Here is a 27,525-nt window from a genome sequence, read left to right on the forward strand (position 1 = left end):
AAAAGGCTTCACTTTAAGTTGACTGTGTCAGTTCTAGGACCCTACAGAAAAAACAAGAGAGAAAACGGAAGAGGAAATTAATGAAAGAAGACACTTTACTGTCACTAGGCAACTTTGCAGAAGTACTTCACACAGCAGACTCTATATCAAATGATGACAGTGATAAAGGTATGTGATAGTAAATACAGTGGTGCTCCGCAAGAAGAATGCCTCGCAAGACGGAAAACTCGCTAGACGAAAGGGTTTTCCGTTTTTTGAGCTGCTTCGCAGGACGAATTTCCCTATGGGCTTGCTTCGCAAGACGAAAATGTCTTGCAAGTTTGTTTCCTTTTTCTTAACACCGTTAATACAGTTGCGACTTGACTTCGAGGAGCAACTCATAGAACGCAGTGTACATAGTAGCCTTTTTTGAGGTTTTTAAAGACTTTGGTGATTTTTGAAGCTTTTCCAAAACTTCTTTTGCAGCCATTTGGTAAGTTAAGCTTTTAAAACTTTTTGGGGGGGTTTTGGATTTTGGGTTGGGGTGTTTGGAATTCAAGGACTTGGTGTTGGGGAGGGGTTTGCAAGAATCTGGAAGCTTGTGTGTGTTTTTTCTGCATTTTTCTGATTTTCTGTGACCATTGGGCCACTCTGCTGTTTTTTTAAAAAAATTCTGGGTTTGAATTTCTGTGTGCTGGGTGGCTGGGGGAACAGTTGGGGAGGGGTTTGCAAGAATCTGGAAGCTTGTGGTTTTTTCCCTGCATTTTTATGATTTTCTGTGACCATTGGGCCACTCTGCTGTTTTTTAAAAAAAATTCTGGGTTTGAATTTTGAAATGCTCTTTACAGTATGTGTGACTTTAAAGAGCACTTAATAAACTCTTGTTGTACCAAATTTGGCTTTGTTTGGACTTTTTTTGACCATAGGAACGCATTAATTGATTTTCAATGCATTCCTATGGGATTTCGTGCTTTGCAAGACGAAAAATTCGCTAGACGAAAAAATTCGCGGAACGAATTAATTTCGTCTTGCGAGGCACCACTGTACCTGTATTGAGAATACCTTGATTCCCCCCCCCCCCCATGGGGTCCTGCGTTTCTGTTATGTATCTGGGCATTCACTGTTTTGTTTTTGCTTTTTAATCTTAGGGAGCAGTGGTGGCCTTGATCACAAGAATTATTTTGCTGGGGATAGAGTCCTGCAGCTTATTACGCAGAATTTGGAGAAAATACGGAGAGGCGTACGTGATGGCTTCAAACTTCTTAATGAACTGTTTTCGTGGTGGGTAATTAGCGAAGCAGACCACACATGGTTATCAACAAACTGTGTAACCTCAGTTGAAGTAATGGATCAGATTGTAAGCTCCGTAATTGACAAAAATAATAGAGTGGCGACAAGAATTTTTGTTCATGTTTTAAGTGAGCTTGAAGAAGTGGATCCTAGACTACACGACTTAATGAAACATCTTGATAGTAATGGTAAGAGTAAGTTATTTGTGGTTATACTGTAACATAAAACTGAGGCTTAGTTCCATTACAGGGTTTTAACTCTTGAGCATTTATCTATTAGGCTTGTTCACATTAGATATGAGAGCTGGCTGCAATTGCAGCTGATCTGAAAATAAAAGTTAGGAACTGGATTTGTAAATAATTCTGATCAACAAATCCCTCTCTGTTTATATTTATAGTTAAAGCATAAGGTTATTGTGATGGGACGATGAGCTGCTTGTGTGTAAAATCCTAGTCCCTCAGAGTTTGGTCAAGTTTGCAAACCTCTGTCTGTAACGGAGCCCCTTAAACATGGCTCCGTCAGTCGCTGGCAGATTCCGACAGTGGTTGCTTTCGGAATCGCTTCCAACATAAAAGCTCCTTAACGGAAACACGTCTTCTGGACTCTCTGCGTGACAGTTTCCGGCGAGGAGTGGGTGTCCCTACAGGAGGTCCTGAAACCTCCCCACTGTTTTCGCTGGAAGTGTCTCTGAGCCATCCCTCCAGCTCACTTTCCCCCAGCTCAGCTCCTCTCCCCCTACTGGTTCCCTCTTCAGCTGCTGAGTCTCTCCCAACCTGTGTGAGCCCTTTCACTTCCCTTCCTTCCGATGGCAGTTCCCTGACATCCACCTCCCCTCCAGGGCCCCCTTCATCCCCTCTCGCCCCCTCCTCTACGGGCGGTGAGGAGGCAAAACCCCGGAATGAACTTCCTTCATCTTCCGATGTCCCGAACACTTCTCTCCACCTGTTGCGGTTCCTGGTCTCGAAGTACTCCTCCTCCTCAGAGTCCATCTCCCCTTCCCCTTCCGAGTCCGAGAATCCTTCCAACTCCTCCTCCTCATCGGTGGTCCCAAAGTATTCCCTCCGGAACCTCTCCACAGGCTGAGGTTTCCTTGGGAACCTTTGATGGAACGTTTCTATCAATACCTCGTCATTGATATCTTCTGCCATTACCCAAGTGTTTTCTGACTCCGGTTCTCCTTCCCACGCTACCAAATACTCCACCTGATCCCCCTTCCACCTGGCGTCGAGGATTTCTGCCACATGGCTGCTGCATTCCCTTTCTTCTATGACCGGTCCCCGAGTGGCCATCCCTTCTCGTCCCCCCTCATACGGTGACAGTAACGACCTGTGAAATACTGGGTGCAGTTTCATGTGGTTGGGTAACCGGAGCCTGAAAGCCACTGGGTTGACCTGTTGAATGACCTCAAAGGGACCCAATCTCCTGGGTCTTAATTTCTTACAACCTCCTTTGAACGGCAACCCTTGGGTTGACAGCCACACCCTATCTCCCACCCTTATGGTTTCACCTTCCCTTCGGTTCTTGTCTGCCTGCCTCTTGTATTCTTCCTTCGCCCTTTCTAAGTTGAGTTGTAGCTGACGATGGATTGCTTCCATTTCTTCTACAAAATGCTCGGCTGCCGGGACGCTCCATCTCTCCCCTTCTCCCCCTGGGAAAGCCCTGGGATGACACCCATAATTAGCCAAGAAGGGGCTCATCCCTGTGGACACATTCTCGGCATTGTTGTAGGCAAATTCCGCCAGCGCCAACTTTTCTACCCAGTCATTCTCTCTGTCATTGACATAACACCTCAGGTATTGCTGGAGGACACCGTTTGCTCTTTCCGCCTGCCCGTTGGTTTCAGGGTGCCGGGCAGTCGAAAAGTTGACCTCCACCTGCAGTAAGCTCATGAGCTTCCTCCAGAACCTGGAAGTAAATTGTTTTCCTCGGTCTGAGACCACCCTCAATGGCACCCCGTGCAACCTAAAAATGTGTTCTACAAATAACTTCGCTGTCTCTTCCGCCGTGACTGCATGCGAGCAGGCTACAAAGTGGCACATCTTTGTTAGTAGGTCTACCACCACCATGATGGCTGTTTTCCCCTTGGACTTCGGCAGATCAGTCATAAAATCTATCGACACTGCCTCCCAAGGTCGTTCTGGGGTTGGTAAGGGTTCTAATAGCCCCGCCGGTGCCCGCCTCTCCCCTTTGGCTCGCTGGCATTGCTCACACCCTCTTACATACTCCCGTACATCTTCCCTCACCTTAGGCCACCAAAATTCCCTGGTGACCAACCACATGGTTTTGTGTTGTCCAAAATGCCCCGCCGTGGGGCTGTCGTGCAACTGCTTGAGTACCCTCCCCCTTAAGTCTCCTTCAGGGATATACAGTGCCCCTTTGTAATACAAAGCTCCATTTCTTTCCTCGAAACCCCCTGGTTCCTCTCCCTCACCCCTAAGACCTCTGAGCTTATTCTGGGCGTATTCATCATTCTTTGTTTCCTCTACCAGTTCTCTTTGTCCCACCAATGCCGCCCCACACACCCAGCGGTCCTCTGGAATGACATGTCTCTCTTCGGGTGCTCCCTCCCCCTCCAAATATTCAGGTTTGCGTGAGAGAGCGTCCGCCCTAATGTTCTCTGGGCCTGGCACGTAACAAATCTCAAAGTTAAATTTGGAGAACTCCTGGGCCCATCTCACTTGCCGTTGGTTGAGCACTCGTGCCGTCCTCCAATACTCTAGGTTCTTGTGGTCAGTGCACACTTGCACCTTATGTTGTGCGCCAATTAGCAGGTGCCTCCATCTCCGGAACGCCTCATGAATGGCTAGTAGTTCTCGGTCATACACCGTGTAGTTCCTCTCGGATTTGTTCAGCTTTCGCGAAAAAAAGGCACACGGTCTCCACTCTGACTCCTCCTTCCCTGGCTGCAGAAGCACCGCCCCAATCGCTCTGTCTGATGCGTCAGTTTCCACTCTCATCGGTTTTTGTAAATCCACATGCAGGAGTTGTTGTTCCGAGGCGAAGGCCCTTTTTAGTTCCTCAAATGCTCGCTCCGCCTCCTCAGTCCAAACGAACTTCTTCTTACTGCTGAGACAGTCCGTAATGGGCGCCGTCAGGTGGGCAAAGTTTCGGATGAACTTACGATAGAAGTTCCCAAATCCTAGGAACCTCTGCACATCCTTCCTTGTTTTGGGTGTTTTCCATTCCAGCACCGCCTGGACCTTGCCGGGATCCATGGCCAATCCCTTGTCTGACAGGCGATACCCCAGGAATTCCACCTCCTTGGTATGAAACTGACACTTCTCCAGTTTCACCCACAGCTGGTTGGCTTGCAGCCTGCTCAACACTTCTCTGACGTCTCTCACATGCTGCTCCTCATTCTCAGAATACACCAACACGTCGTCTAAGAAGGCCACACAATTCTTGTAAAGCAAAGGCCCCAGGACGTGGTTCATAAACGATTGAAAGCACGCGGAGCCTCCTTGTAGGCCGAAGGGCATAACTAAATATTCAAATGCCCCCAAAGGGGTGAACATGGTGGTTTTCCATTCATCCCCCTTCCTTATTCGTATCAGGTTGTACGCCCCCCTTAGGTCCAGTTTAGTAAAAATCTTTCCCTTCCTGACCCTTGTCAAAATGTCGTCAATCCTGGGCATAGGGAAAGCCACTGGTTCTGACACTGCATTTAAGGCCCTGAAGTCACACACAAGCCTCGGCTTGTTCGTGTTTTTTTTATCCACAAAAAACACTAGGCTGCCCCCCACCGCCCTGGACTCTCTGATGAACCCTCTCTTCAGGTTCTTGTCAATGAACTCTCTTAGCTCCTGCATCTCTCTGTCTGACATGGCGTACAGCTTGCCTACAGGGAGCTGTGCCCCAGGGAGTAAATTGATTTGACAGTCAAAGGGTCTATGCGGGGGTAGTTGGTCAGCTTCCCTTTCGCTGAAGACGTCGCGGAGATCTGCGTATTGTCGTGGTACCTTCACGTTCTCCGTTACTTCAGTCCCTGCTAGGGTGGCTTGGGCCCCTGCCAAACCCTTTCCCTCTTTGCAGTGTTCTAAGCAATGTGCTGAACCAAAAGAAACCACTCTCTGATGCCAGCCCACCAGCGGATCATGTAACGCTAGCCAGCTCATCCCCAATATAATGGGAGCTCCTCCCAAGGTGGCCACATTAAACGCTATCAGTTCGGTGTGCCTTGCCACCTTCATTATCATTGGGACGGTCTGCAAGCTGACTTCTCCTCCCAACAGCTCCCTGCCATCGATCGTGGTCACCTGCAGGGGGTTGCTTAAAGGGATCGTCTGTATCTGGTGTTCAGCTGCAAACTCTTTGCTCATGAAATTGCAGGAGCTGCCTGAGTCCAACAGCGCCTTTATCTTTAGAGGGTGTCCGTTTGGCAGCTCTAGCGCCACTTCTATCACTAGGGCGGGTTTAGGAGGTTCTGGCGTGGGCACTTTCACTGCTCTTTGGCCTGGCTGCTGTGCCCCGACGGTGGCAGCCAGGCGTTGGCTTTTACTTGCTTCGGTATTTCTTCCTCTCTTCCCTCCACAGCTCCTACCATCCCTTGCCATTCCTTCCTCTGGGGGCAGACTCTGGCAAAGTGACCTGGCTGTTGGCAGAGATAGCATTTCCGGGCGCCTTTTCCCTCCTTCTTTCCCCCCTCACTGGGCTTTGAAACTGCGCGCGCGCGCGCTGTTCCGATTTCCATCGGCTCTGCCGGCGGGAAAGTTGGCTCTGGAATGTCTGGAATGCGGAACTCCTTCCAACGTTCCCCCTTCCCTTCCCGCCTCTCCAATGCTCTCGCCTCCTGGCGCGCTCCTATGGTCAGCGCTGATTTGGTCAGCTGGTCCATAGACTCCGCCCTGGGCGCCCGGGAAAGTTCGTCTTTCACAGCCGAAGAAAGCCCTTCTTCAAAGAGCATTTGAATGGGTTCCGCCGATAGATCCCACCCCAATTTATGGATCAACATGGTGAACTCAGTCCAGTACTCACGGACAGATCGGCTCCCCTGTTTGCAAGCCATTAACTGTCTGCGCACCACTCCATGTTCAATATCGCTGGAAAACATCAGATCCATGGCGCGAAAGAACTTCATCGTGTCCTTTAGGACGTCACTATTCGCTGCCATCAGGGGTCTAACCCAGTCTCTCGCCCCCTTTTCAAGATGCCCAATCACGAAAGCCACTCGTGATTCCTCGTCAGGGAATTCATCAAACTGCAGATTGAGGGCATATTGCATCTCTGTCCGAAAGCCATGATAGTCTTTGGGCTCCCCCCCAAACTTCTGCACCAATCCTGGTACCTTTCTGACGAGCTGGGTGTCTTTCCCCTTTTTGTCTGCATCCTGAGCCCTCCTCTCCTCAAGCCTCGCCGTCTGCAGCGCTAGCTGGACCTCCAACACCCGGTACCTTTCTTCCAGGCTTGGACCCGCTCCAGCTCCTGCTTCTCCGGTTCCGGCTGGGTTGCTCATGATGCCTTCTCCTGCACAAGCTGCTCACGGAGACTGTCGGAATGCTGTGATGGGACGATGAGCTGCTTGTGTGTAAAATCCTAGTCCCTCAGAGTTTGGTCAAGTTTGCAAACCTCTGTCTGTAACGGAGCCCCTTAAACATGGCTCCGTCAGTCGCTGGCAGATTCCGACAGTGGTTGCTTTCGGAATCGCTTCCAACATAAAAGCTCCTTAACGGAAACACGTCTTCTGGACTCTCTGCGTGACAGTTTCCGGCGAGGAGTGGGTGTCCCTACAGGAGGTCCTGAAACCTCCCCACTGTTTTCGCTGGAAGTGTCTCTGAGCCATCCCTCCAGCTCACTTTCCCCCAGCTCAGCTCCTCTCCCCCTACTGGTTCCCTCTTCAGCTGCTGAGTCTCTCCCAACCTGTGTGAGCCCTTTCACTTCCCTTCCTTCCGATGGCAGTTCCCTGACAGTTATGCTTTAAGTATCAAAAGCAAGGATATAAGTAATTGGAAAATTTATGCCCTTGCTGGCCAGCACTGTAATTTCCTACAACATTCCAAAGTTTTGATCATTGCTGTTTTCAGTTTTTTACAAGCAAGATTTGGGTAGCAATAATTACATTTCCAATGCACTTCTTGTTCCTTATTTTTAATTTTTGTACTAATTTCCAAGTTTTATTATGCTCCTTTAATATTCTCAAAATAGTCTCAATATATTAGACTGCACATTTCCTGCTTAGAATTGTTTGCTGAGAAGACGTTCAAACCAAGATGCTCATTTGTTCTTCACTCTTAGCCAGGCATAGGCAAGCTCGGCCCTCCAGATGTTTTGGGACTACAACTCCCATCATCCCTAGCTAACAGGACCAGCGGTCAGGGTTGATGGGAGTTGTAGTCCCAAAACATCTGGAGGGCCAAGTTTGCCTATACCTGCTTTTAGCACACCGCTAGTTTTGCTTTTGCATCTTTGCAGTTTCTCATACTGTTCAGGCAGACAACTTTATGACGGGTGCGTGGATCAGTTTTGTTCGTGGTTACTTTATGATAGGATACTTGTATCCTTAGCCAGCTCTGAGTGGGCTCAATCCAGATGGACTTTTCATCTGGCAGAGGCCTTTATGAATGACTTGGTGGGAGGAGAGGGAGGTAATTTTCTCTTGAGTTTCCCTGCACACACACTACATTCCGTGCTCTTCCAGATGGTCCCACAACCCTCCAGAGCAGATTTTCAGAGAGGAGGGGAATTGGTGAAATGGCTTCCTCCTTTCCAATGGCAAATGCCTTCACTTGATCGGAAACCTTTCTGTGAACAGAAGGGTATTGTTGGATACAACCCAACAAAAGTATTCACAGCTTCCCTCCCCACATATTTCAAAGAGCAGTGGCTCCTGGTGTCGTTGTCCCTGCCCCAGCTTTGGGGTGGGCGCTGGTAATTTTAACAAGTTCCAGATAATGAGTTTTTCACTATACTATCCCCCATCTAGTTGGTCTAATTCTTGGAGATCTACCCCCAAAAATGCTTCTTTGAAATGTAAGCAGGTCAAATCCTTGTGTATGTCTGCCCTAGAAGGCAAAATATATTCTGTGATGTGAATCCACTTTTGGGTGTTATAATTTATATTTATTTTTGCAGGTTTAAAAGCTACAAAACAGTTTTTTGCCAAGTATGGAACATGCATCTTACAGCTTGATCTTGACTTCATAGCAGTGCTGTGGAATGAGAAATATGGCATTAAACTAGGCAGGGAGTTCACCTGCACATCTCCAGATATGATAGATGAGCTATCGTTGATAGAACTTCGGTGTTTTTTATGGCTCTTAGAAGAGAACAGAGAGAATTTTCCATCTCTCCTTCAATACTTAGATGACTATTTTGATAACATGGGTAAGTATACTAGGATGACGAAAGGGAGTTTATTATCCCTTTAACTTTATCAATGACTTCTTAGATTTTGTGAGGGGAACAGTGGTGGGCAGCAATGAAAGGATTCAGACCAGGTGAACTGTAGGTTCTGTGCAGGTGGTTCAGCCCACGTGGGGAAGGAAATGCGAAACCCCATGTTCCATTATCCTTCTAATTGCAGTTGTGGGGAGATGCTGCTTTCTTTATGGGGCGGGTTCTGAGTTGGTTGCTGTGTATGGTGGTTTATGTATTCAGTATCACTTTAGTCATAAACATGTACAGTCGTACCTTGGTTCTCAAACGGAATCGGTTCCGGAAGTCCTTTCGACTTCCGAAAAAGTTCAGAAACCAGCCAATCGGAAGCTGCGGAAGCCGTGTTGGACATTCAGTTTCCTAAAAAAGTTTGCAAACTGAAACACTCACTTTGGGGTTTGTGGCGTTTTGCTCCGGCAGGAAGGTAAACGGCGTTTCCGTGCGCTGCTCTGGTTCGCCAGAAGCGGCTTAGTCATGCTGGCCACATGACCCGGAAGCTGTACGCCAGCTCCCTCGGCCAGCAAAGCGAGATGAGCGCCGCAATCCCAGAGTCTGTCACGACTGGACCTAATGGTCAGGGGTCCCTTTACCTTTATGTTCGAGTCACAAGGTATTTGAAAACCAAGGTATGACTGTACTGATTTCAGCAGGACATAGGCAAGTTTCTTTTGATTCAGAACCATTGGCTTTAAGCAGCTAAAAATATACTCTGTTGTAAGAACTCAGGCCTCTTATCAAAGTACTGTAATTATTTGGCCAACATGGTTAGATATATCTATATAGTATAATGATTTAAAGCATATGCACAACCGTGAGAGGACAGGGCTATTTACTAAAGTTACGGCGCAGTTGTTCAAAACTGTTTAGAGCTTTGTGCTTTTGTCTTAGATTTTTGTTTTGTTTTTTTAAATAAAATTTATTTTAAAAATAGATAATCGGTATACTGTAATAAGGAAGGAAGAGAATGCAACTGCCTCAGTAAGTTTTTATGTTTATTCCTTTCTTGAAATGGAAGCAAATACATTGCAATCAGAACCCTTTCTAATATATTTAGGTAGAGTGTTCCCCTTATATTGCACTGCTGCTTTTATAACACACATTTGTTGCAGAGTTACAGTGCAGTCCAAACCCATGGTCCGCCGGGATGAGAGAACTTTTCATTCAGGAGATTTTTGGCTTTGCCAGCTGGGCACAAGTCTCACCGTAGCTGAGCCAGAGATTTGCCGGAGTGCCCCTCACCACAGCTCAGCCGGTGGGACTTCACGCTAGTGAAAGACCCCCCCAAAAGGGGTGTTCTGAGGTGCAGTGGGGATGATAACATGGCAAGGAAAGACTTAAACCTGTTCCAAACCCCTTTCAGCCCAGTCACGGGATATTGGAATCTTGAGTACTCACCAAATTTCTGGTGTTTATCATGTTGCTTATTAGCTTGTTAGAGACACCGTATATCCCTGTCTCTGCTGACATGGCTTGTCCTGCAGACCCTCCTTCTTGCATCCGTTAAGGGACCCTTCGTACATACACAGCAGGGCATGCAACGTCGTCGTAGGCTCAACAGACTCATGCAAAAACCTGGGCAAACCAATATGTATTTCCACTTAGCACCAAAATAAGTAAAGCGATAGCACCAATCTCACGTCTGAGGGAGGAGCATTTCAAAGGGGGAGGAACCACCACACGGCGATCATTTAGTTTTGGTGTTTGTCATCATGATCAGCTCTTACTGAAATAGTTATACATGGCGTCATGTTGCTCTGAAGGGGAAAAGTAGAAAAGAAATGAGGAAACAGACGTAGGGATTTTGTTTCCTTGCTAGCGAAGGTGAAGAATGGAAATAGAATGTGCAAATAAAATAAGCAGTGTTATGGTAATATTTTTTCCTGGTGGTGGTCACGACTAAACCATCTCTTTTTCTGCCTAGAATAATACTATCAAAGTTAAAAACAGAAACCGAAAGAAGGCAAAGGAACCAAAGGTATATCTTTATTTCTTTAAAGGAGTCCATGCTGGTAGAATGCAGCAAAAGAAGCAAAGCTAATAAATGCCTATGTACTGTTCTCTCTTCAATTTCTTCTCCCCTTCACTCTTTCTAGACTTCCTCAGGCCTGGTTCACATGCCAAGTTAGACCATAGCTGATGTTTAGCTAACTGAAATGCGAATGAGCAGTGTGCTAGTAGTGCATGCTGCTTGGATGTCCCTACTTTGCCCCTCCCATGTCCCTGGCCATGCCAGGAGCAGCAAACCACAAGCCTTGGCTTTGTCACGTCATTTGAAACTGGGCGTGTGATTTGCCTCTCTCCAACTAGGCCATGACCAGCAAGCCAAGAACAGAGCTTGGTTCACCCCTTGTGGTTTGATGGGAAGGAAACAAACCTTGGGCCCAGGTTCAGATGAAACAACAAGGCAGGTATTGTGGCATGTTGCTCCTGGCATGGCCAGAAGCTGGGTAGAGTGAGACCGGGACTTCTGAGCAGCATGCGCCAGCACCTTAGTTTTTAATCAGTTGGGGAAAAGGCCATAGCTCAGTAGGAGGAGGTGGGACTGGTCATGTTGCCTCTCAAAAATCCTGCAGACCTGCTGCTGGTCCATGTGGTGATCCTGTTCATCCTAACAGTCTGTTGTGATATAAGGCGGCTTCTTATGTTCCTGTCTATTATCAACATAATTTTGCATAGAAGCAGAACAGTAGATTTGGAGAAAAATGTTTGCTGCAGCTTTAAAGAGTCACTCTGGATTGAGTAGTGTTCTTCCTGCTTTGTATTTCTAGTTTTGAATAATAAAATTTGGTGTGTATCCATCTGTGTCCCACTGCTGCTAATAGGCTCTCTGCTCCAGAGGTGGCTCCTGGGGATAGAAAGGAGGAGGAGGAGCTGGTTTTCTCTAATTCCCCCTTTCTCTTGCACCCCCAATGCCAGTGCCACCTCCCATGTTGTTCCAAGTGGTCTTCCTATCCGTAGAACAGATTTGGAGTGGGTGGGAGGAGGGGGTTTAAGAGGGAAGCAGTGAAAATGGCCTCCCTCCTTCCTTGAAGAGAAGCTTCACTGTAACAAAGAACCTTCTGTGAGTGGAGGACACAGTTGAATGTTGTGATCTACTTTTCTTACAATCACACTGCCAAACCTCATTTTTTGGCGGCGGGGGGGCATTGAATAAATGTGAACTAGGGAAGAAGGATTATATAAATGAGTCTGTTGAATTCTGAAGATGGATTACTTCGTTTTAAAATTTTACGTGTCATTATGTAACAAGTTTCAATTCTTTCCTTGTTGATTTAGTCTATTTTATTCCTGTCTGGTGGAGTTGGTACAGTAACTCGAGAGGAAGACAATATATTTTCAGAAGAAAGCACCTTGTAAGTTCTGGCACAAAAAATGCATGGAGCATGCTCTTGCCAAAACACCTTTAGGCTGCAGTCCTAAGCTAACCTACCTGGAAGTATGTCTGGTTGAACTCAGTGGGACTTACCTTTGAGAACACTAGTACACTGCTAAATTCCTTTGACTCCAATGAGAATGTTATGCATGTGTCTCTTTTTTTTTTTTTTTACGGCACCTGAAGCACGCAGTGACATTTTATAGAAATTGTCTTTGAACTGCAATTGTTACAGTGTATTTAAATAAAGAAAACTGAAAAATAAAATTTACTAATCAGACAATAACATTGCTAACCAGACAGCTTGAATGTTACCCTATTAGTTTGGGGGTATTAGAGGTGAACGTCTTAATTCCTCATTGTTAAAACTTAATGTTTTTCCGGTGTCTTGGGAGACAGTGATACCTGAAAAATGTTACTTTTGAGAAATGAAACCCTTGTATTCTTTCTTCATCTATTGATTACACGAGCGACTGAGAATAGGAGAGGTGCAATATGGGTTTTTCTGTGGACTAATTAATTAAGCCTTATGCCCCTGGAAATAGTTTAAGAACAGAATCCATGACAACTTGGAAGCGCAATGTGCCTTGTAACCAAGTTTAAGATGTGCCATGATAATATTTAAACATGATGAATTCTATTTATTGAACCTCTGTCTCCCCCCCCCCCCCGAGGAAATCCTTTACTCCAGATTCAAATGCTGCCTGGCAGTTCTAGAGAAGCATTGTTATAATATTCCTGTTAATCTCTGCCATTGTATTTTTGAGAAGCCTTTACAGAGAATATCCCACATTAATACATCTCCATGTTCCATTTCTGATGACATAAGAGGGATGTTCCTATTGTAATTCCTGGTGGGATGAATTGAACTTAATGGTCAGACAGATAGCAAGTAGAGCATTTATTTACAGATATTAATGCAATAACCCAGAAAGTATGTACTGTTGCCCTTACAGCTGAACTGCAAAATATCCAGACTATGCCAGTGCTCCTGTTATTGACTGTAAATTGTACAGCTGAGGTTTTTTTTTATTGTCTTAGTTTATTTTTATTCTGTCTTAATATTCATCTTACGCTTGAAAGCATGTCTCTTTGTTATTGTTATGGCCTATGCCTAAAACAAATAAAACGGCTGTTGAGCTTTTTATTGTTCACTGTGAGTTGGGAGCTTTCCATTCATAAGGAGCTTGCCCTTCTTAAAGTCTGTTCTTTGTCTTCCCAACAGTTTTATGAATCCACGTGACCCTTTCAGAATCCCAGATGGTCTTAATGAGCAGGTGGCGATATTTGAAGCTTTGTATAATAATTTTTCCTCCGGTAGCAGTTACCAGAGAATTTTGGACAATTACCCAGACCCAACGTGTGAAAGCTTATATGAGTATGTTTCCATTTCCTTTTCCTTCTTTATTTTCCAACAAGCAGAAAAAATAATGAAGGTAGAGCTGAGGTCCCTTGGATATAGGCATCATCCCCATCCCCAGAGGAGGAGGAGGAGGAGGATTGGGATTTAGAGTTTTCTCTTGAGTCTGCTCTCACCCAAGCTCCAAAATGGAATCTTTAACTCCCCTGGGTTTCAAAAGCAGTTTGAGGATTGAGCACATAGGTGCTAGCAGTAAGGCATAGGAACAAGAGTACCGTATTTTTTGCACCATAACACTCACTTTTTTCCTCCTAGAAAGTAAGGGGAAATGTCTGTGCGTGTTATGGAGCGAATGCCTACGGATGGCGGGGTATCTGCTGCAGTTGTGAGCAGAGGATCCATGGTTCCCCTTCCTTCCCTCCTCCGTGGCTCGCTTTGAAACAGCAAAGCGGGAGAAGAGCCCCTGCAGAGGTGTAAAAACATGCTTACAAAGCATGGATCCACATGGATCCTCAGGATTTTTGCATTGGGCTACCCCAAACTCACCGTCAGATCACATGTCTGTGGCCACAGCATAAACCACAAAAATCATACATCCATTGTTTTGTTTAGAATATTTTTTTTCTTGTTTTCCTCCTCTAAAAACTATGTGCGTGTTATGGTCGGGTGCGTGTTATAGAGCGAAAAATACGGTATGTGTTTCAGACATTGAAATCTTCCTATGATTACTAATGGTTATACTTGGGTACTGATTACTCAGCACTAACAGAATTCTCTTTGTTTCCTGACATTTACTTCTACCTTTTAGCTGCCGAAGAAAGCAAGAAAAGTGGGAAGTGAACTTTTTAGGGGACAGGCATTGGAAATACGATGGGGCACTTCCTTTCCCATGTGTTTCTTCTCTGAGTCTCTAGTTCCTTTTTCCTTGACATATTTGCACCCGAAACTCATGCAGTTTTAATCGTTGCCACCCAAAGCATTGACTCCTGCTTGTTCAAGTTGGCAAAGGTGTTTAAAAATGCCTGTTGGTCCCCAGTGAGGAGGAGGCAAGTTGGCATGATGGTCTTGGGCGTCATAAGACACGGTTTGGTGCTTAGGGTGACAACATTATTCTATCAGCTTACATAAAATAAAATGTTGATGTGAGATCGGTAGGTGTTTTCAAACCTCTTTTGTCATGTATAAATTGGTAGCTTTTGTTAAATGAGTTGTGATCGCACAACTTGAACTTATCTTGAACTTAGATATGACTTTGATTGCTTTCACAGCTATTTTTCTCAAATCTTGGAAGAACATGGCCCCATGGAAATTGATAATCCACTGTTAGTTGGAGAGTATGAACACTTTCCTGCGGAGACTCGTAAAATAGTAGAGGATGCTGGTGGTCTGAAATCTTTCCTTCTGGAATCTCTACGTTTTGTTATGATTGGCGACCTTATTGGCTTGATGAAACATTCAGTGATGCTGAAGGAAAATGCGGATGTCACCGGAGCTGCAGAAAGGACTAAAAATGAAGAAAATTTCTCGGCAAGCCTTCCTAGTCAAGAAAACAGCAAACCACGTTTAAACCCAGCTGCTAAGGAGTTCCAGCCCACCTCATATATTAACAATCCTTATGTGTCAGTATCTACTAATACTCCAGCCCATGATACTCTGGAATATATGACTACCAGCCATTCCGCTTTTAGTCCATTCGTTCCCACATACTCCCTTTCCACTCCGGTAACTGACATGATAGCAGCATCACTGCCTATGCCAGATGCCTCTTTGCCTTCAGCTTTACCCCAAAGCCATCCAATATTTCTGAATGAGATTCAGTCAGAATATCAGAATGAGAGAACATTGCCAACGATTCCTGAAATGCTAGATATTTTGGATCAATCTAATTATATATATCCAGATGCTTTCCTTGATATTGACCCAGAAGTGACATCAAGCGAGGATGGCGAAGATATTCTTGTGGCGAATGATGAGGTGCAACTGTCAGCATTGTCTGACGTTTGCTCTTGTGAAAATAATCCTGATAACATTGAGAATAATAGTAAGGAAGCTGGATGTGACTCTGTTACTAAAATGGAAACCAATAATAAGTCTGTAGCAAGAAACAAACCCCGTTCTAGGATGATTGCTATTCAGGTGAGAATAATAAGCTGTGCACAGTATTCGTTGTGGAGCTGACAGTGTTTTTGTTTTTCTGTGTTGCATGTATAAACTCTGGAGTGAGTTTCATTGGTGTGGTATATCAGTTTGCTTCTTTCAGTGCCTGTTCGCTTGATAAAGAATTTAATTATAGACATGTTGTCTCTAATATGCTATCTGCATCTAGTTTCCTATGTTCATCTCAATGTGTAAAGAAGTTTCTTCTTTTAAAAAGGCATGGGAAAGCAGTATAAATTACTATTACTAATGTTTTTTAAAATATCTGTGTTAGACTTGAGAGTCAACATGGACGTGGCTTTCAAACATGGTACCCAAAACTAAGTTCATTAGGTGGACGCAAGGCCATTATCGCAAGTTTCCCTTGTGCATCTGTATACTATCATCTGTGAAGAACACACATGACTATTTTGCTATGTGAAAAGCTGTTGCCAGCTTCCTGCAGGATAATGGACAAAATAGCACATGATATCCATGGCATTACTCATGTGTCCGCCCCCCCCCCCCCTTTCTACAGCTGTATTCTGTGTATGAAAATTGTGTGGAAAGTGGTTTTCACTGGAGTTAAATAGTGTGTTAAGATTAGTGAACTTCTAGAAAAAAGCGGACCTGAAATCAAACTTGCTTGTTTTCATTTTGCATTTGGCCCTATTAGCCTCATATTGCTTAAAGAACACAAGTGTAATTTAGGGAGCAGATTTCTGCAATGTTTCTATAAGGCCAGTTTCCAGCGGGGATACCTTCTGTGCCTGGAATGGCACCTGGCTTCCAGTTCTAATGACCTTTAAGGTTTGTTAGTTCTGCCTCCTTTCCTGATGCCTGCTGACCAAGGACGGATCAGAGAGGAGAAAGACTTTTCTGGGCCGCTCTCAGGCTATAAAAGGAGACCTGACTGGAGGATAGGCTTTTTGTGCTTCCCCCTTCTCCCACACTGCATTATAATTCTTAGTCTTGGCACTGTATGTAACCTTTATGGTGGACTTCTACAGACCTAGTGTGTGAGAGGTGCTCATTTCCACCGACTTGTCATGACAAATGTCCTTCCCCTCCCTCCCGTCAAATGGATGGTTGAAGACAAGTTCACAGATTTCTTTTGAAGAACTGTTAGGAAACTATTATTGTTCTGGCCGACAATTAGCTGTTTGTATTTGGGACGTGGGTGGCGCTGTGGGTTAAACCACAGAGCCTAGGACTTGCCGATCAGAAGGTTGGCGGTTCAAATCCCCGCAATGGGGTGAGCTCCCGTTTCTCGGTCCCTGCTCCTGCCAACCTAGCAGTTCGAAAGCATGTCAAAGTGCAAGTAGATAAATAGGTACCGCTCTGGCGGGAAGGTAAACGGTGTTTCCGTGTGCTGCTCTGGTTCACCAGAAACGGCTTAGTCATGCTGGCCACATGACCCGGAAGCTGTACGCCGGCTCCCTCTGCCAGTAAAGCAAGATGAGCGCCGCAACCCCAGAGTCGGCCACGACTGGACCTAATGGTCAGGGGTCCCTTTACCTTTATTTAGGGACTATGAAACTCTTGTTCACCTGCTGAGTCTGCTTTTCTTTATTACCTTTGCTTCTTCAGTTTGTGGTGGCGGGCTTGCAGTTAGGCATCACTCAGAAGTTATAAAATCAAATAACTCAATTTATTGAGCTTTCTGGGTGGTGGTGTTGAGGGAACACAACTGCGTACATATTTACCGGGCAAAGAAATGATCTATGGGAAACACATTGTCTGTAAAATGTTGGGATATAACTTAACCTCTATTGAAACAGTTTCTGGCTCTTTGCATTTTAGGTAGATCAAGAACTAGCAGACGAGGGAATCAATACTTTGCCTTTTCATCCATATGAAACCCAACAAGTAAGTGCATGAGTGGATGTCCACAGATGGCCCAGTGAGGAAGGAAAAGCATACTTCAGAATATGTTTTAACAAATGAAAAATGCTATAATGTAAACCTCTAAGCTGAAAGATCCATGAGCCTTGCTCACAGATAGTACCATCTCTTTCTCTCTCTTTTTAATTACTTAGTTTATTGTTTCTTTTAGTTGATTTTCCAATTTGGTTAAGTATTAACTTCTGCAACGTGGCTAAGATTACATGAAATACTTTTATCTCTGTTGGTTTTGCGGCTCTTACGTACCTGCACTTCTTTGTAGAAATAACTCAAGAAACTGTGCTAGCTCTGTTGGAAATTTCATATTCCCTTGGCATGATTTTTCTCATATCACACATTTTGAAAAATTGAAGAACTTTGTAGGCAATAACATTTTTTGGTGACAAGAGCAGTGATTATACTGTGCCTTATATATACGGAGTATAACTTCACTGTTGTAGCATTTAAAATTTTATCTGCATACTTCTTTTTTCAGGGAGATATGTTACGTATGGAAAAAGAACACCAGGTTCTACAAGAGCAGCTTAAAGAAGCAGGTGAAAAATATGAGCAGCTTAAATATCGAAGCTCAGAAGAAATCAATGTATTAGAAGCTGAGATTTTACAACTTGTTCAAGAAAACAAGGTAATAAATCTTTATGAATATAGTATCAAAGAAAAATGGCCATCAGTACAGTTGAAACTTAAACTCCTAAACATAGTGAGTTGGCTCCAAAGACGTCCTTCTGTGAATGTAAGGTCTGCCCTAAAGGATTTTGGGGACAGCTAGCAGCAAAGCTGCAAATCTTATACTTGTGTACCTGGGAGTAAATCCCATTGAGTTTAAGGGAATGTACTTCTGAATAGACAGATATGGACTGTACTGAACATTTGCAGATGATGACCCACTTAATGATGATGATCATAATGATAATAATTTATTTATACCCCGCCCATCTGGCTGGGTTTCCCCAGCTACTCTGGGTGGCTTCCAACAAAATATAGTCCTTCAGATATTAAAAGCTTCCCTAAACAGAGCTGTCTTTAGATGTCTTCTAAAAGTCTGCTAGTTTTTTTCCCCTTTGACATCTGGTGGGAGGGCATTCCACAGGGAGGACGCCACTACTGAGAAGGCCCTCTGCCTGGTTCCCTGTAACCTCACTTCTCGCAGGGAGGGAACCACCAGAAGGCCCTTGGCGCTGGACCTCAGTGTCCGGGTAGAACAATGGGTGGAGACGCTCCTTCAAGTATACAGGACCACATCCACAAGTATAAGATTCCAGAAGAAACAGCTTATGGTAGCCACATAAAAATATTTGCAGAACAGTGCTGGTGGCTACTTTCCTTCTACTTACCTACCTTTGGATCAAAAGTATCACATGGAAGTGCCTTTCACTAAAAATAAGGGGATATTTGTCCCTGTTATGGCTGTGGTTTGTACAGTCCTGTGGCTTGCTCAGTATACTGTGTTCGTATGCTTAGTGGCATTTGCTCCCCCCCCCCCCAAGTAGAATCTCCCCCATATGCGAAATGGAGTGACTAAATGCTTTTTGCTGCGCAGAATGAATAACTTGCTTTGGAAGGAAAAGTCAAAGGTGCAGGTACACAAAAGGCTAAATACACTTAAGAGAGGGGTCTTCAGTCCTTCGTGTTCAGGATAATGGCTAGCCTTCCCAACCACATCCTTCACTTCCTTTGGAAATATTCACTATAAAATATGTTTGTGTTTTTTTTTAACATTTAAACAAGTTTCACATAACAGAAACAATAATAAAAATGCACTAATCAGAGAGACGGAGCAATGGTACAACCAGATGACAAAAGAAATATATTGTTGGACTTGGGAGCTATGTTTATGTCATTGACTCCCACCTCCCATATTTTATAGCTCACTAGAAAAGAGCTGGATTGGTTCCATCAAGATGCAGAAACAGAAATGAAAAGATGGCAACAGGAGAAGAAGGAAAATCAAGAAGGATTAAAAGTGGGAAAGAATAAAATAAGGAAGCTAACAGAAACCAATGAAGGGTAAGTTTTTCCTAAAAGTGAAAGCTAGTTTGCGGGAGAGGGTCATGAAGGGAAGAGGTTATGTAAGTGATTACATTTTTGCGCATCTAAACTTGTATCAATAATACTACTCAGACTTAATTCTGCTTATTACAATGCTTGCACTTAACTGACCACATTTGCATGTTGTGTTAAACCACAGTTTACCATAACATACGCAAGCAGGAGTGAGCTGCAATGAGCCTCCGGTTTGCACACTCCTAACTCTACTCTTGCATGGCCAAGCAAAGGAGTTTGGAAGCTTTTCCTTTTGCCTTTGACTAACTATGGATTGACTGACAAATTGTGGTCAACAATGGCTGTGGCAATTTTAAAACAAGTTTCAAACTTGTTTCTGGAGCTGCCTTGATTTAAACTAAGGTTAACCACAGCTTATCCAGGTTCAGATGAGACTGGAAGCTGTGCGTAACTAAAAGCAGAAGCAAATGCTTCCTAGTGCCTTCTCTCTGGCATGAGTAGAATGAGGAAGCACAGAAACCTAGTGTATTCTTCAGCAAACCCTTGTTTAGTGAGGCATCTGAATACGGATGTTGGAACATTATGAGACTATATGGATACTTTGTGAAGATGTGATGTAACCCTGCTATCTCCACAATACTCAAACTTGCTGCTTGTTGATTTGTGACATTACATCAGTCTGGTCTTTCTGCTATTCATCTATCAGTGTATTTTGTATCAGTACCTGAAGTTTAATTAGACATTAATTAATTTGGCTAATTTCAGTGCCATTATTTGGAATGCTGAGTGAGAGTTGTCATACTGTAGTTCTAGAGTGCTTGCTTTTAAGTCATTTTCTAGTCAGAACATTTTAAGGCCTGCTCCTTATATTATGAGTTGGCAAAGTGTAGCAGTGATTCAGGCTGCCTACCCATGAATTGCTTTCTCTTTGAGACTCTGCCCTGGTCTCCGTCTTCCCTTCTATTATAAGATTTATATTACAGCTCTTGATGCAGAAAACACTGGGTTGTATCCAGTTCTGCCATTGCAGGAGCAGAACAGACTTCCACGTGCACAATGCGACTTTCGCTTCCTCTCCTCCCTCCTGCATGCCATCAAAACCAGCTCCAAAAGGATTGAAGTACTACACTTCAGAGTAGTTTTTTGGGAGTGCCCAGCCAGCTTCAGAGACAGTGGAGGAAGGAAAAGTCTTTCTGTGTGAGGGAAAGTTTGTTTGCACTGCATTGGATACAACCATATTCCATCTTTTAAATAGTAGTTTGGGATGAAAAGGAAAACGGGCTTCTAACAAAATGAAGGTTTGAGTACGGTTAATGTAGTTAGCTAATTTTGTTTTGAATGAGTGTATTTATTTACTTATTTTGACGTGAGCCTTCTTTTTCCTATAACCTGCCTGTATAATGAAACAGGTGCATGAGAAACATTGATGAGAAGGATAAACAGTACAAACTACATTTGGATGAATTCATTGAGATCAGGTAAGTTTAAATTTGCTTTGCTAAGCAGTTTTTAATTGGACACTATAAGTTCTCTCAAACTGCTGTGGTAGGGTTAGGGGTATGTCGCTCTGTCCGAATGCTCAGAATTCATTCAAGCTGTGAAAGGCATGCTGAGTGGGATGACTCTGGGCCAAGGTGTGTCCCTGTTGAATATTGCACAAGGAAATAATAAAGCATAAGAATCATATTACGCTATTATGTTTGATTAGTCACAATTAAAATTCCTTTATGTATTGCCACTTTAATATTAATGAATTATATGCTGAAATATTTCTCAGTATTAATTCAGTCCAGAAAGATATGTGGGAACAAGAGGTTAATGTCTGGTAGTTCATGGTTTCTTCTCTTTGCAAAGGATATTTCAGTTTAGTTACTGCATAAACCCAAATATTATGGGGATTAATAAAGGAGAATAAACTGTCCAGCTAAATGGTGAAAGCTCTGCTGTTCTAATATGCAGCATAGATTCTTAGATAGCTACGAATATGCTTATATGTACTTATTTTGAGAGAGGATGAAGGTGGTACGGCAGAATGGTTAAGGCCATAGACTGAAGAATTGGATGTCCAACCCAACCATGAATTTATTGGGTAATAGGCACTTTGCTATCCCTAAGCCCCCACTTGTGACATTTTGATGCTAGCATTACCTTAGAGCAGTGGTTCTCAACCTGTCCCCAGATGTTGAACTACAACTCCCATCATCCCTGAGCTCTGGCCTTGCTAGCTAGAGGTGATGGGAGTTGCAGTTCAACAGCATCTGAGGACCCACAGGTTGAGAAAGGCTGCCTCAGAGGGTTGAAAAATGAAGTTTTAGGACTTAGAAAAACCATTGAAATAGTAGCAGTAATATTTTTAAAGAAAATGTGCTTGTTTGGTTGAACTGAAATTTAAGCCTGTATTAACAACCTTCACCACAGTGTCACTCTGGTTGTGGAACACCCTCCTCTCTGAGGCATGGCTGGTGTTGACTCTCTTTTTGTTTTGGTGCCAGCTTAAAACTCTGTTATTTACCCAATCATTTGATTAAAGTGTATATTGAGCTTTGGAGTTTTGTAGGTGCTGCTATGTAGTTTTCAGTTGATAATGGCTGTAATTTTTATTGCCCTTGTTTTCTGGTTTATGGATGATGTCCGACTAGCCCATCAGTCAACCCACTGAAATCGATAGACTTAAGTCCATCAATTTCAGTGGACTTGCCATATGACTAACTTCAGTTCAATGAGTCTACTTGGAGTTAAAAGTTAGTTGAATATAGCCCATTGTGTTTAATTGAAATCTCTGCTTAAAAATAAATACGTAACCTTCTGAATTTACTCCCTAGTAATAAATATGAAAATGAAAAAGTAAAAAGGGAGGAGCTTATAAAGAAAAGACGGGAGGACCACCAGGAGTGTGTTGCACGAGCTATCGCAGCTGAGGTAAAAACGTGCTGGGTTGCAACCTTGCTTTCTTGTACTTCCCACAAATTCCTGCCCACTTTTGATTACCATTAGAAGATTGCTGTAGCGCTTCATCCTTGCCTAGAAATTTCCCACTTAAAGAACTACCGTATTTTCCCATGTATTGGACGAGGTTTGTTTTTTTACTAAAATATCATGTAAAAAAACTGGAGTCATCCAATACACGGATAGTGGCATTGGTGGTTGGCAGGAGTGCGGCTTCTCCCGATGCTGCTGCGCAAGGGAAACACTCCCTGGATCGTTTCCCGCATGCAGCGGCATTGGGGGAAGTTGCCCTCCTGCCAACTGGCTGGCTGTGGGAGCACAATTTCCCCCGATGCCTCTGTGCATAGGAAACGATCTAGGGAGTGTTTCCTGGCCGCAGCTGCATGGGGGGGGGGGGAGAGGCTCAACAACTTTGGGCCATCTCTCCTCATTTTCTTAAAATTCAGCCCCCCAAAATAGGGGGAGGGTCTTATACATGGAGGCGTCTTATAGATGTAAAAGTACGGTAATACTGTGACTGTTCTGAAAGACTCCAGTTTTGCTGTATAACCAGTGGTGCTCAGAATTTTGCACGTGGACAATAGTGTTTTGTATTCCCCACTGTAGTGTTTCTGCCACATACCTAGAAGTGACTGGTTGTTTTTTTATGGATAACGATAAAATTTCATGTCCTTTTATGATTTTTAATTTCCTCCTTTTGCTGTTTTATTGGCTTGCCGCAATAAATTGCATAACCTCAATATTATCTGGATTCATTCGTATCATTGCTAGTCGTATTAGGCTGCCAGATGAATAGGGTGCCTTTGCGGTCAAATAAATGAATTTTAAACTCAGAGCATAAGATTGTTTTTAATGTTGAGGAACAAAACAATAACCTAGTAGGAAGGACACAGCCAGTAGCTGGGACAGTGAAGCTACCCCATTAAACATGACATTTCAGGCAGGTGAATGAATGGAAATGTTTAGAATTGGTTAATACCATACAGAAGTAACGTCCCGTTAGATTTTTAAAATCTAAACTCAGTTAATTTTATTTTTTAGGTTTCTGTGCTTGAAAACTGGAAGGACACCGAATTATATAAATTAGGCAAAATAGCAACAGATGCGGAAACTTATCTTAAGTATCTGAAGTTTATGACAAGGTATGGCTTTGAATACGAGTATGCCACAAACGAAGCATTTAAATAAGATTGCTTGAAGTTCTCTCAGAAGTACCATCAGTACTTCATCTTTTCTCTCACTAAAACGTGTACAATGGAACCTCGGGTTGCGAACGTGATCCTTGGGAGGCACGTTCGCAACCCACAGAGTTCGCAACCCGCAGTGCTACGTCTGCGCATGCGCGGGTCGCAATTCAGCGCTTCTGTCCATGCGCAAAGCACAATTTAGCGGTTTTGTGCATGCAAGAGCGCCGAAACCTAGAAGTAACCCATTGCGGTACTTCTGGGTTCGTCGCAGTGCGCAACCCGAAATTGCATAACCTGAAGCATCTGTAACCCAAGTTACCACTGTATTGCGTAAAAAAGTAACATGTATTGAACTTTTTGGGTTGTACGTTGGGACCATATTTGACTTTGATCCACTATATTTGATCCATTATATTAGTTCACCCAATCCTACATATGATAATGGGATTGTCTGGAAAAGAAAAACAAAGTTGCAGTAACCCAAGTTACAAGGAAATGATATAAAAATAAGGATTCTTTAAATACAGGCTATACATGTAAGCTTATGTATTTTTGGAAAATTACAAATTAGAAAACATAAATTCTCCAAGCACCAGCCACTGAATAAAAATAACGAAGTTCTCCAAACAATAGAGATAAAATAATTGACATGATCTCCAGGATTATATATTGCTTTGTGCTTCTTCAGAATCAAATTGGATTCATATATATATATATATATATGTATATATATATGTATATATATATATTAGTTACAACTTGAAGAATTCACGTTGTGTATTGTACACTATACAATTTTATGTACAGTTAATGTTTAAACAATAATAATTTCATTCCCACTTGGGACCCTGTGACTTTGTCTTTCAGTACTTATATTTGGAGACCCCCTCTGTGTTTTGCTATTGTCTAGAGAAAGCCATTCTTTGGAGGAAACATACTTTAAAATGTTACAAACTCTAGTACTTCAGATGAGTCTGGGTTACAGTGTTCACTCCAGGTGCTGGAATATATATCTGGAATATCGACTACTGCTGTCCTGGCTAGACAGTAAAAATCAAATCTTTTCTATGGATTAAAATACTGGAATATCATTTTGGGGTAGCATTATTTTTCTTGGAAGTCCTTCTTAATCTCAAACTATCACCATGGCATAGAACTAACTAAAATTTTGTGTGTGTCTCTCTCTCCCCGCCCTCCCAGCCACTCTTCAGTACCCCAGTTGAAGTTACAAATTAATTCTTGGGAGTCCTTTATTTCTAATACCAAAGACGAAATTAGGAAAGCAGAGGTATGTCTATTATGTTAATTATTGTAAGATACAGGTTTTAATAGCTTTCTCTTTTTGATAGAAGTGAATTAACTTCTTTTGCAGATTTCTGTATGCGGACTTAATATGTATCAATTTCTCCCTAGGAAGGACTTTATAACTTTTCCTTTTTAAAAATGTGTCCTATTTACATAAGAATATAGAAGAGGTCAAACTAGTGTTTCTGTAGAATCCTATCTGAAGCCACTGGAAGTTTAGCTGAGCCGTAAGAAGAGTTGCCTAGCTAGGGAAACATTACTGCTCACTTCGAATATCTCCCCTCTGTTCTTTTTGCAGAGGCAGTTTGACGAGAGAATTTACATGGTGAAAAATGGTGCCTTTCTAGATAGTATCTCCAAAGTGGAAATTGCAGAACTTCAACCTCCGAGTGTCCTCTCATCCGTAAGTCTTTGTTAACTGTTTTGTGTCGAAAGCCAGTGCACCGTGAAATTCTCGTTATAGATTGGATGCATCTAAAACATGAAGTAACATTATATCTAGCACATATTGAAAAATATGTTGTAGCACCTCCATCTTGCTCCTGAGAGCTTTCCAGTGCATTGATGTGTACCAAAACAATTCATGTGGTGAGGGGTGGAGGAGACACAGTGCCACATCTCAGTGGCTTTCCGAAGTTGCATTTCCTGGGGTGAGGGTGCAGCCTCAAAGAGCTGGTTTCTTGAGACCCCAACACTATTTGGAAGAGCAGAGGGTGGTGAAGAGAGTCAAGAAGCCCCTTCCCATCTTCTTGCTTTCAGATCTTCAGCCCACCTGCCACAGTTCAGCAGCACCTTCATTGAAGAGGCCAGGGATGTTGAAGTAGGAAAAGGGTTATGGTGGTGATTCATTCTGAAGAGAGTGAAAGGCACTCTGACAGAAAATCTCAAGGCAGTGTTCTGCTTATAACTTTGGCGTCTATGGGATAATGTGAGAAGAGCAGATCGCACCTTTAAAATCTTACTTTTCCAAAAACCCAATGGTGTTGCAGTGCCCACCTGGGTAAAGCAGATGAAGCTGAAACTGTATCTTTTTGTCTTAATTTTTAATGGGCAATTTGATAGTGAAGACTTTATAGGGAATTTTTTAATGTTTGATGTTTTATTGTGTTTTTATATCTGTTGGAAGCTGCCCAGAATGGCTGGGGCAATAATAATACAGTGGTACCTTGGTTTTTGAACGTCTCGGAAGTAGAACGTTTTGGTTTTCGAACACCAAAAAACCGGAAGTGAATGATTCCATTTTCGAATGCACCTCGGAAGTCGAACGGCTTCCGCTGAGTGTCTCAATGTTCTCAATTAAATTTGCAGACTGCCCTTTGTGCCTCGGTTTTTGAATGTTTTGGAAGTCGGAACGGTCTTCTGTAATGGATTACATTCGAAAACCGAGGTACCACTGTAATAATAATAATAAAGCCACCCTGGAAGTAGCAGAAGCTTGAATTCTTTAGAATGCTTGAAAATATTCCTCGCCTTATTTGGGCTTTCTTTTTTTCCTCAGGTAACACATGAGAGGCCTCCTATTAATGATCCAGCCATTGTAATGTATTCAGCTGCAGCTCCACACCTGCCCGCTAATTTGTTTGCTACCTTTTCAAGTTCTGACGATGATAATCCTCTGCACTCCATAGTTAACAAGCATATGGGAAATAAAATATCCAAGAAAGATTATAAGTACTCTCTTGCAAATAAAGGCTTGGAAGAAGTGCCTCCTGACTGCAGAGATATGGCACTTTCTGATTACATATGCCTACCCCAGTCACCAGGAATCTCTAGAAGATCTATCCAGGACACCCAGCTGCAACACAGCAGCCAAGAAGAACCAGCAGCAGCAGCTGCAGGGCTGGACCATGCTAATGCTATAAGTAGGCCAGCGCTGCCACAACTATATGAAGACGTCATTGATCAACTCATAATTATATTTCCTCACCTTACAAGGTATTTCCCATTGGTTAAACCGATTCCTCACAGTTCTGCTGGAGACTACCTCTTGGTGTATGTTTTTTCCCTTCCTAGTTTAAGCTGCTACCTTGTCCCTGCTTTTCAATGTTGTAATCCTGGCACATAACCATCTAAAAAGATAACGTGGCAGAGCAATGCACATTTGCTTGCTTCTGACTGCACTTTTTCTAGGTTAAACAAGAGCTTGTAGAAAAATGGCAGCTGCCCTTCTTGCCATTAGCATGAGCACTATCTGACAACAGCAGACACACCTGTTCTTTGTGGTCCTTCATCATGGTCTTTGTCTTGATACAGGCAAACTCCAGACTTGGCAGCAGTGCCTTATCATCCATATAGCTATGCATTGGCATCAACAGAAGAGTAGTCCCCAGTTATTTTTACTTTGCTTTCCACTGGTTGGTGTAAGTTGAGCAGAGTCTTGCTTCAGGATACTGATAAGATTCAGTTTCTCAGTGACCCTATTGCTCAAATATTTTCAGTCCTATAGGGCTTGATGCTGACCATTTGTTGTGTTGAGTGTTTCGCCTGCATACATTTTCCTGAAGCAGTTTTAAGGAAATTAAGTGTTCTTCCAAAATGCCATTTGACTTTATAGTAACCTTTTGAACTTGTAGTGGAACCCTGACCGTCTATTTCCTAAACACTGTCGGAAGCAAAATTGCCAGGTTGCTTTTGGATAGAGATGAATTGATAGCTGGATATTGGCTCCA

The 27,525-nt window shown here is 43.3% G+C and overlaps 1 protein-coding gene across 3 annotated transcripts in view; it reads left to right on the forward strand.

The window, feature by feature from the left end:
• The window catches only part of TTC3 (tetratricopeptide repeat domain 3), a 68,109-nt gene that overhangs the window by 34,360 nt on the left and 6,224 nt on the right, over positions 1-27,525 (forward strand). For all 3 annotated transcript variants that reach the window (XM_081004408.1, XM_081004409.1, XM_081004410.1), the window contains 17 exons: positions 32-168; positions 1,128-1,457; positions 8,338-8,589; positions 9,572-9,618; positions 10,562-10,615; positions 11,917-11,993; positions 13,239-13,391; positions 14,642-15,509; positions 17,313-17,378; positions 17,890-18,039; positions 19,282-19,421; positions 20,828-20,896; positions 22,241-22,337; positions 23,406-23,506; positions 24,752-24,839; positions 25,155-25,259; positions 26,355-26,791. In XM_081004408.1, coding sequence (XP_080860534.1) covers positions 32-168; positions 1,128-1,457; positions 8,338-8,589; positions 9,572-9,618; positions 10,562-10,615; positions 11,917-11,993; positions 13,239-13,391; positions 14,642-15,509; positions 17,313-17,378; positions 17,890-18,039; positions 19,282-19,421; positions 20,828-20,896; positions 22,241-22,337; positions 23,406-23,506; positions 24,752-24,839; positions 25,155-25,259; positions 26,355-26,791 — 3,171 coding nt within the window. The remainder of the gene's footprint in view (positions 1-31; positions 169-1,127; positions 1,458-8,337; positions 8,590-9,571; positions 9,619-10,561; positions 10,616-11,916; positions 11,994-13,238; positions 13,392-14,641; positions 15,510-17,312; positions 17,379-17,889; positions 18,040-19,281; positions 19,422-20,827; positions 20,897-22,240; positions 22,338-23,405; positions 23,507-24,751; positions 24,840-25,154; positions 25,260-26,354; positions 26,792-27,525) is intronic.

This window comes from Podarcis pityusensis (genome assembly GCF_964106645.2).
Source record: "Podarcis pityusensis genome assembly, chromosome: 4".
NCBI lineage: Eukaryota > Metazoa > Chordata > Lepidosauria > Squamata > Lacertidae > Podarcis > Podarcis pityusensis.